Source organism: Lutjanus erythropterus, chromosome 12, assembly GCF_056507025.1.
Source record: "Lutjanus erythropterus isolate fLutEry1 chromosome 12, fLutEry1.hap2, whole genome shotgun sequence".
Taxonomy (NCBI): domain Eukaryota; kingdom Metazoa; phylum Chordata; class Actinopteri; order Lutjaniformes; family Lutjanidae; genus Lutjanus; species Lutjanus erythropterus.
This window is the reverse complement of record NC_139328.1, coordinates 29,802,446-29,812,534: the sequence shown is the minus strand read 5'-3', so window position 1 is coordinate 29,812,534 and position 10,089 is coordinate 29,802,446. Positions and strand designations below refer to the sequence as shown.

The following is a 10,089-nucleotide window of genomic DNA, read 5'->3' as shown; positions in this document are numbered from 1 at the left end:
ATTCTTCACTGTTTTCAGACATTTTATTGACCAACAATTGATCGACTTATCAAGAACTTAATCGACAATGAAAATAATCATTAGTTGCAGATCCACTATGAAGTTCTTGATAAGAACAGTACTGCATCAAATTATTTACAAGAAAATGTACAAGAACCCATTTATTCTCAGGGTTTCCACTCTTGCTGCTCCCATTATGTGCTTGTTATATTAATTGAAACAGTATTTCTAGTATACAGGGCCATAATATAATTACAGTATATGCAATTCATCTTTGAAGAATTAATAACCTTTGATCAGTAATGAATTAACTGCTATTTCACATTTATGATACAAGAATGCAAACAGTAAAAAGCACAGAAAACTGAGGAGTGTTAAATTCCGAGGCAGTTTTAAGTATTTAATCAGTTGTGCATACATAGATGAAACAAAAAGGAAGACTACAGATACAACGCCCATACATGCTGCTGTATGACAGCTGGGGTGTTGAGGGAAAATAAAGGTCTTTCATAGGCTCTACAAACAACGAAGGTCATGTTTCAGGTCAAACAGTCAAGGTGCTGCTATTGTGCTCTTTGGATCACTGGGAAGACTCTGCCACACTAAATGGAACGGGACTTTAATTGGTATCATTATTTAATATCAGTATGGCTGCTGTGAAAGTGGTGTATTGTTAAATACTGTATTTAAAGCCTGGGTTTCTTTTCTCGCACATGTAAGTCAATTTGGGAGAGCGAGGACAGTGGAATTGATTTCTGCTTGCAGTGGGGAGTGATGGTGCATTCAGGGTATTTTCTGAGCTCGTACATGGCATATAAAAATCAGTTTGAATTTATCGGCGAAACAGCAAAGTAGATAATCTGGTTGCTGCTGATTCATTGTGTACTAAACGACAGTGGAAGCAAGTCCATTTGATATTTAACTAGTTGTTTCAGTTGGCCAAACAAAACATTGAGCAAACAATAATGGTTGTAAATATCTCTTACCATTTCGGTATGTATAAAGCCACCATGTCATTTGTTCCGTAAAGGTGCATACTGGCAATCCATGTCACTGGCAGAATGTTGATACCATACTGCAACAGTGTGTTAGCTAATACTTCAGGTAGCGCCAGGTATTAATAATAGTGGTATTTTCCTGACAACCCTTGAATCCAACATGGCTTTCTCAGGATGATGAAGTCATGAACCTCCTTACTCTGACTCTGATTGGCTAGGACTCGTTGCCTTCGCTGATTTAAGTCGTTTGGATTGGGTAGGTTCAGGCATGAGGAGTATGATTGGTAAGGGTAGGAAAATCAATTTAAGCCAATCAGAGTCAGAGTGGGGCGGGCCATAACTTCACCATCCTGGGGGGAAAAATGCGTCCGATGGTAGCATCACACCAGCATGAATGGGTTGGTGTTTGTAGCGGGCCTTTAGTGAGGTTTGTGCCCCAGGGAATTTAAATGTAATATTTTGGCAACACTGTGGGGTCTTTTTTTAGCGTTTAAGAGCATCAATCCCCCTTCTCCCAGTTCACCCCAGGGCTTCAAAGTTAACACAGTTTAGCATCATCTCCTCGACCGCAACGTTATGCTAACCAGCACTGATGCTGTGATTAGCTAGCTAGCTAACGTTCGTTAGCTGCTATCACCTTTCGTTTAGGTTGGAATAGTGAGCCTAAATGGGTTGGAATATAAGAAATTAATATTTTCAACAAAGTATACAACGTGTGTGATAGTTTGTTTTGGGAGATAATTTCAAAATGGACCTCAATTTTTACTCTGACCTGTCGGATGGATGTGCTCAAAATGTTGATTCGGAGTTTCTGGACAGCCAAGCTTACGGTGGATATTCTGAGGAAAATAAGGTAACTTCAAATCAAATAGCATCATGTTTTCCACATGTTAAACAAATACAGCCCTTTTGGTCAGACGTCGTACACAATAGATCAGATGTTCCGGAAAGTTCTGTGCCTAGATAAACACAATATACTTCTGGAAACAAAAGCCTACACGGGGAGGAATGGTGTCTTTTTGATTCTTGAGAAATGAAGCACTTAAATTACAAATAACGAGAAGTTGGAAAAAAATTAGAACTTCCCAAGATAAACAAGTGGCTATAGACACTAGAACACATAAATATAGAAAGGAAAATGCAGGGGTAGTAACTAATTACAAATACTGAAATTACTGTAAGTAAGTAGTTTTTTGGGTACTTGTACTTTTTTGAGTAGATTTTCAAGTCTGTACTTTTACTCGCACTTAAGTATGCATTACAAGAAGTAATATACTTTCTTCTACTTTTTCTTACTAATCTACTTTCATCTGTATTTTAGTAGCCAATAAGATGATCTGATTACAAATGGACCAATGAAAACAACGGTATACAAATGAAAAACAAAACAAAACGCTGCAGCAGAAGACAGTTGGATTAAGGATGTTAATGATTAATCGATTAATTGCCGTTAATTATGTAACCAATTAAAAAAAAATTATTCATGGATATTTAATCAATAGTCATGACACTAATTTCCAGCTCATTTGACATTGTTTTGTCTGGCAGAACCATTTGTTGAATAAGGAAACTTAAAATATGAATAAAATGACAAAAAAACAGAAACAAACTGAAAATGAAGAAATAACACACTGTTTATCTGAATATCAATAGACACTGTGATCAGCAACATCTTCACTGGTCATATTTTATTATTTACATAAACGTTATACTGTGTATTTGGGTGAAGGATAATAAAGCGTAAAATAAATTGTTGAAACAACTGTAAATGGATCACTATGTATTGACACCATACACTATTAAAAAAGGAACCAAACACTGACCAGTATTTGATTGAAAAGATATGTTTTAATTAATGGAAATTCCAAAGTCGCATATAGTGAAAATCTGATGGTGTGTTTCAGTTTGCAGAAGGCAGTGACAGTTACCTGACCATCAGTGGTGCGGGACACCCTTTTTTGTCTGCTGAGGTGAGTGAGATAATGCAAAGCAACATGGTCGTGAAGTGTGATCCACATCTTTAAACAGGTGTGCCAGTTAATTCTGGACTGACCCATTACTCCGTCTCTTTCTCCACATACAGCAGACATTCCACACTCCCAGTCTCGGGGACGAGGTGTTTGAGATCCCCCCCATCTCCCTCGATCCAGACCCGACTCTGAGCATTGGTGATGCAGTGTCGCACTTTGAGATGACCGATGGCTCAGACGGCGCAGGGGGACCTTCGGGTTCCCGTAGCCTTGTCAGCAACCTAGTGGTGGAGGCCAATGACCCCTCATTCGCCTCCACTTTTGTGAACTCTGGGTCTCAAGGCCTGGAGCAGCTGAACCTTGGAGGAATGGGCCAGGCTGGAGGGGGAGCTCTCCTGAGCTCTTCTGCCCTGGTGAGTGGACCTTCACACAGACTGCTGTTTAATGTCTTAAAGGGATAGTTCAGATTATCTGAAAATATTCTAGCATACACTTAAACGGTTATTATTTTTGTTTTAGGTGGACCTTTTTAACTGGCTAAAAACCCTTTTGTTTCTGATCCCATGTACAGCCGTACATTGCTTATCTTCCTTACTGGTGCCCCTCTCTGCATCTACTATAGCTAATACACTGACTATCAATAAGTACCTCATACAATCCCAGTTTGAATAATTCAAACTGTCCCTTTAAAATGTAGTTCATGAATGCAGATAGGAGTTGTTTGCAACTTTTTGTCTTCTAATCTCTCTGCAGGAACTGGGGAATTCCAGTAGTTCACATTTCAGCAGTTCGTCCCCCATGACCATTGATGTCCAGCTTGGTGACATCGGTCATGGTCTTTTGGGAAGCAGTCACCTGTCCACCATCAATCAGTCTGAGCTGGCAATGGGTCTAGGGCATCACTCAGGGACACCTGAGCAGCCGCTGTCTGCAACACCGTCACCAGCTGGCTCCCTGCAGGATGAGGACATGGACGACTTCAAGGTGAGAGGTTACGCCTGCAGAGGCCCACATCCCTGTTTGCTTGAAAGCATTCTTACACTCCTCTGTGGATGTATTTTGGATTGAATGCTATGTTTTAGCTTCTCCAGCTAATATGTCCTCTCCTCTTGCTTGTGCTTTTCCTCTCTGTTCTCAGAGGAGTGTGCTGGTAGACTCCCCCATGTCTCTCTCCGCCGCCCTCTCCCACATCTCCTCTCACGCAGCTCCTACATCGTCTGTGTCCCCCGCCATGGCCAGGAGGGGCGGGGGGAAGCCAGTCGTGCTGGCCTCAGTGACCGGAGCGGTGGGTGCTAAGAAGGGACGGAAGAAGAAAGACCCAAATGAACCACAGAAGCCCGTTTCAGCATATGCCCTGTTCTTCAGAGACACCCAGTCAGCAATTAAGGGCCAGAACCCCAACGCCTCTTTCGGGGAGGTGTCAAAGATTGTGGCCTCAATGTGGGACAGCCTGGCTGAGGAACAGAAACAGGTAGAAGAACCCATGATTATATCCAGTGTATTCTGTGTCAGTTTTAGGGGACAAAAATGATTTTTTATTGAGACAGGTGACATGGATTGGACATGGAGGAAAGCAGAGGCACTTTAAGTTAAAAGGAGAAACAAATTTTATACGAAGAAAAAATGCTGTACACATCAGATTTATTATGTAATTGTGGTCCTTTTTCAAAAAAAAAAAAACTACATTGACTATCATACTATTATATTATTTATCACACATTCAGTTTTTTGTGCTTTTGCTGCCCTCATCATAAAGATTTATACATAAACAGATTTTTCGCCTTGATCCCTCAAATGTGGACATCAAAGACTTGTGACAAAGGTGTGAAATAGAGGCAGGATATTTTACTATTATGACAGTAAAGTTTATTGTCCAAAATGGTATCAGGGCATTGAAACAATAAACTTTCACAAGCATTTTTAACAATTATAAATAACTTTAAATAAATAATAACAGTTAAAGCAAAATATGTGTATATATTAAACAAATTAAGAAAAAGAATCAAATATATAAAATGCTACCTACAGAATTAATCTGCATTATGTTCCCTTAAAAAAAAAGTTTTGATTGATATGCAGATAATGATAAAGACTGACAAAACTACATTGTTTGTAGTTGTGTAAGCTGATGTGCACATTTACACACAGGATCTGAGAAGCCATTTTTGTGGACAAGGGCAGGTTAAATGATCAACAGCTGGATGATGATTGGAGACTGATTTTTTTCTATATATGAAAGAAATATTAAAAGGAACAAATAACAATTCATAATAAATTAGATTACTGTTTTACTTCATTAAAGCATCCTCAGTCTGGCGTTTCATTCACTCAGGTAACATGTATAATAAAGCGAAACAGTTACTTTCAAACAGTATATGCCATATCAGTCAACACAAATAAGTATTATAAAGGGAAAAAGTCCAAAAGAAACTCACATCCGTGCTCTCTTTGTTCTGCCTGGTATGGTGTGGAGGGGAAAAGACACGGGCACCAGGGGCTGACCTGGATAATCTCAGGGGCAGTGGTCCACTCAGGTCTGGCAAGGTGATGATGTAGGCAGGTTGGAGACTTGTGATTTAACACCGATGTAGCTGTGATAGGCCAATATCGGGCCAGTAATATTGACGGATATATCAGTTGGGTTGTAATCAGTGGTCCTTGTTTTGTCTCCATCAGGTGTATAAGAGAAAGACAGAAGCAGCCAAAAAGGAGTATTTGAAAGCACTGGCAGCTTATAAAGCCAACCAGCTCTCACAGGTAACACCACGGTGTCCTCTTATGAAAAACTAGTTGACTTTTCTGTGGGATTTTCATTCATGCAGCTTTTCTAATTTTGGATCTTCCTCACCGCAGCCTGCCACCGAGGAGATGGAGACGGCCCCTTCACCACCTCCACAGGTGGCCAACTCAACTCCTGCAGCCCCTCCCTCTGCTGCTCACCAGGCCATCCGCCCAGCCAACAACACCAACCTGGAAGAAAACACCATCACCAACATCTGTGCCTCCAACATCATCCTGGACGTCCCGGAGATGACCACACGTTCTCGCACGGGGGCAAACAAAGCTGCCGCTCCAGCAGCCGCAGCACCACCAGCCCAGACCATCACCAAGATCATCATCCCAAAACACATGCTGCGGCCGGGGGGTCAGGTGGTAACGGTGCTGCCTGGAGGGGTCCGAGCTCTACAGCCTACGCTGGTGGTGTCGGGTGCGTCTCGTCAGCCGCCGCCGCTGCAGCAGATGCAGAGCGCACCACCTCCCCCGCGGCTCCAGCAGATGGCACCAGCACCTCCACCTTTACAGGCCAAGCCCCGCGAGGGAAGCGCCACGCCGGGTCTCCCTGTGTCGGTCACGGCTACACCTCCGCCTCCACTCCAGATAAAAATTGTCCCTGCCTCCTTGCAGGGCAAAGACGCGCTGCCAATTATTGTCCCTGATACAGCAGATGCGTCATCTTCTGTGAGTACATCTGCCCAATCTGCTCCCGTCGTATCTGTGCAGGTGGTGAACTCTGACACAGCAGGAAACACAGACGAGGATGAAGTTACAGAAGTGCTGCCCTCAGAGGAGGTAAATGTTCTTCTTAATTCTTTGTTATTGGTAGTTTTGGTTGTTTTCTGGAATGCAGGGACTTTGTTTATCTACAGATAACTCAGTTTGATTTGATTGATTAACCTCATTTTGGTTATTTCAGTTCTTCAAAGATGATTTATAATTTATCCTCATCATTAAGTTTGTCAGACATTTTAATCTTTGCCATCAGATGTTAGACTTTATTCTGCTACTCACTGCTACATTGGTGCCTATAGATCTTGTATAGATCTTATAGAACTGTTTGTGTGTGTTTTACAGCATTGTATCAGAGTGGGTGAAACTAGGTTTTCTTTCCCACTTATCTAGAAGAAAAGAGTCTTGATATAAAACTGAAAACAACAGTTGAGTATTAATGCCAGACATAAAGGAAAACAATGAGTTGAGGAAGGTGGCTTTTTTATTTTGCATTTCGAGAATAAAATCAAACTTTCTGTAGTAGTTTGGGCACAAGAAAAAAAATATTATTCTCATAAAGCAATATCTCAAAAAAAAAATCCCTCTTTTCTCTTTTTTCCCCTGGTGCCTGGCCTTAATACTCTCCATAGAAAACAAATCCATGAAAACAATACAAATCCTAAATTAAATTATTAAGTATTCACCATGAGCGCTTACTCTGACATAAATAAATCAGAACTGGTACAGCCAAATGTCTTTAGACACTTCATTAATCAAATGGAAATCCCCTGTGAATCAAAGTTCAGACACTTGGACCTGAAAGCAACAGCATGTTTGGTTTGTTTCCAATCAGAAACAACTTCATGAAGACAAAGAATCAGTCTGAGTATCTCTCAGGAGGGTCAGGTCATTCAGAAGAACACGAAAAGAATATGGCACAGCTGTAAATCTGTCTGTCTGTGTCAGAAGAGCTCTGATGAGTGAAACCACCCTCAGATTGTTTAGCTCCACTTGGTGCACACACACACACACACACACACACAAAAACACACACACACACACACACACACACACACACACACACACACACACACACACACACACACACACACACACACACACACACAGTTGTCTGGGTGTTTCTGCCTGTATGTATACCAGAGTGGTAAATAGAAAACCACTGTTGAAAATGCTCACATGAAATTTAGGGTAGTGAAAATTGCTGTTCACTCAACATCCAATGCAGACTGACACAGTTTGATCAGTTTCACACAGATGATTGAGGGGAAAAGTGATTTTCAGATGTGCACAGGTGATACAGATGAATCTGCAGAGAGCCAAACCTGTAACCGCTGTCAAAAGTGCCTCTACTAAACACTGACTTGAAGAGGGTGGATACTTAGACAATCAGTTATTGTGTTTTATATTGGTTGACTTTGACACTTTACTTTTTCTCTTGGCAATGCAAAAATCCAATTTACATCCAAAACAATAATCCTAGACGGTCCAATAGGGTTGATATAAAGGCAGTGCATTTATTTTTATTCTTACTTTTGCATTCACAGTCATGAAATGTAGGGAAGTACAGAAAATACAAACTGTCGATATTAATGACACTTTTCCAAATCTTTTTTCAGGAGGAGATGGAGGTGAATGGGTCCAGTGATGCTGCAGCTATGAAGAGTGTGTGTGTGAGGGCAGGATGCAACAACCCGGCCGTGGAGAGCGAAGACTGGGACAAAGAATACTGCAGCAACGAATGTGTGGCCACCCACTGCAGGTGTGTACAGGTTTGAAACAAGCGCTCGTTTTCATTTTGTTTCCAGCAGACCTTAGAGAACTTTTCTGAACTTCATATTTTCTGTTTTTCAGAGATATATTCAGGGCTTGGTGTTCGATCAGGAATCAGACACTGGGAACAGTGAAATGAAGAACAGCCACTACCAATCATGTCAGCAAGAACACTTGGATTTTTACCTCTAAGAGCCAGTGTTAAGAGTTGAAGGACGGATGCAGATCTGGTGCAGTAGAGAAACGTCAAGAATGTATTTCAGCGCAGTGTTATAGTTTTCTCATTTTTTGTACATATACTGTAGTTTTGACAGTTGCTGTTCAGGACAGTAAACAAGTAGTATTGCAAAATGGCACTAAATTAGGACAGCAATTCCATGTTGGCATTTTTGCCACACAGATAGTTCTCTATGTTTGATTATGTCCATACAGTTTTTAGTCAGACATCAAGGGACTTCAAGGCAGCTAGAGAAATCATCAGCACAATGAGGTATTTCAGATGGTCATGATAATGGTATTCTAATAAGTTTTCTTTCTTTTTTTTTATTGTGGAAAAGTGTTTCGAAAAAGCTCTTAAGTGATCAACATTTCATCTTTTTTCCAGCAGTTTGAGACTTGATTGTACAGAGCTCACTGTCCTGCTCTGAAAGGTTCTGGTGTTTTATGTTATTTGCAAGAGAAACAATTTCAGTTGTTTCTGTACTAGGCTGAAATGTACATCAGTCTGAGTAGAAAAAAAAGCAGTTTGTGTCACTGGAGACCTTGTTTTTACCTTGTGGCACTAAAGTGGCCTTCTAGGTTTAATATTGCCTTCATTTTTTCATAAAACACTTCCAATCATTGTCAGTTAAAAAATGCTCTACTTTGTTTTCTTAATAAATGAGCAAAGTTGCTCAATCCAGAACTTTTTCTCCTTTTGCTGTGTCTCTAAAAGTGAGACTGTGGAGCTTTTGTGACTTGACTTGTAGGACCAGTAGCCCTTGGTGGCTAACATTAGTTTAGGTAAAGATTTTTTTGTGTGAGATCTTTTTGACTGTGTCAGTTTGACTTTTGTTTGTTTCAGTCACTGTAAGACCAGATCTTGGCATTTACAATTATTCTGCACTTGTAACTTGTGGCAAAAATGACTGGTGTTCAGCAAAAATTACATAGATTCATATTGTTTTCACTTCCTTTATCTCTTAGATTACAATAGAAAAGCTGACACTCCAAAAGCTGTACATTGACTTTAATCATTAATGTGTTCTCCAAAAAAACAAGGAAAAGTTTGGTCTGTTCCCTATGTGCATAGGATTCAGGATCTTATAACTTGTTCTGATTGCACGATTAGTGATTACCTAAGTTTTTCTTTCCAGATAAAACTGATGAAGGTGGTGTTGTCTGTCAGGGGTTTACACACTTTGAGCCCAAGGCACACCAAAGAGTGACACACCTGTGTTCATATCCATACAAAAGAAGTCCAACCATTACTTGTCAATCAGCAACTGCACAAATGGCGATACCTGGGCTTGCATTGGCGGGAAGTTTTAAAAGATTTTTTTAGGGTATAGAATTTGCCTCTGTATTTGGAAATTGGTGTGTACAAAAGACTTATAATTTAAAAATTAAATTAAAAATCCATTCATAACCTTCTGTGCATAAATATGATTGCCACAAAAACTCAAGGCACTCCTGGACTTGCAATTTGTTGCAACATCTTTGTTCTTTTAATTGATATTACAGGGATATATAGTACCTGTTCTTGAAATACTGAGTGTGCAAGTGGTAAGACTGAAAACTGTCCTCGTTTGTCTTTCAATATTTCATAGCCCAATATCATAAGCTATTAAAAAAAAAGATCA

The 10,089-nt window shown here is 40.3% G+C and overlaps 1 protein-coding gene across 2 annotated transcripts; it reads left to right on the top strand.

The window, feature by feature from the left end:
* Positions 1–1,172: 1,172 nt before the first annotated feature.
* tox4a (TOX high mobility group box family member 4 a) lies at positions 1,173–9,152 on the top strand. 2 transcript variants are annotated; one of them, XM_084731844.1, is made up of 9 exons: positions 1,173–1,851; positions 2,903–2,968; positions 3,085–3,381; positions 3,722–3,952; positions 4,107–4,439; positions 5,645–5,725; positions 5,822–6,538; positions 8,095–8,237; positions 8,330–9,152. In XM_084731844.1, the coding sequence occupies exons 1-9, from the start codon at positions 1,747–1,749 to the stop codon at positions 8,385–8,387; spliced, it is 2,031 nt and encodes a 676-aa protein (XP_084587970.1). In that variant the 5' UTR covers positions 1,173–1,746; the 3' UTR covers positions 8,388–9,152. The 2 variants fall into 2 exon arrangements, with proteins under 2 accessions (XP_084587970.1, XP_084587969.1); XM_084731843.1 differs by having other exon boundaries at positions 1,183–1,851; positions 3,082–3,381.
* The last annotated feature ends 937 nt before the right edge of the window (positions 9,153–10,089 follow it).

Excerpts from the sequence above, each read along its gene's own strand:
- tox4a (XM_084731843.1), top strand. The coding sequence starts at position 1,747 with ATGGACCTCAATTTTTACTCTGACCTGTCGGATGGATGTGCTCAAAAT. Across the intron at positions 1,852-2,902 it reads GATATTCTGAGGAAAATAAG|TTTGCAGAAGGCAGTGACAG; the intron begins GTAACTTCAAAT and ends GGTGTGTTTCAG. Across the intron at positions 5,726-5,821 it reads AAGCCAACCAGCTCTCACAG|CCTGCCACCGAGGAGATGGA; the intron begins GTAACACCACGG and ends TCCTCACCGCAG.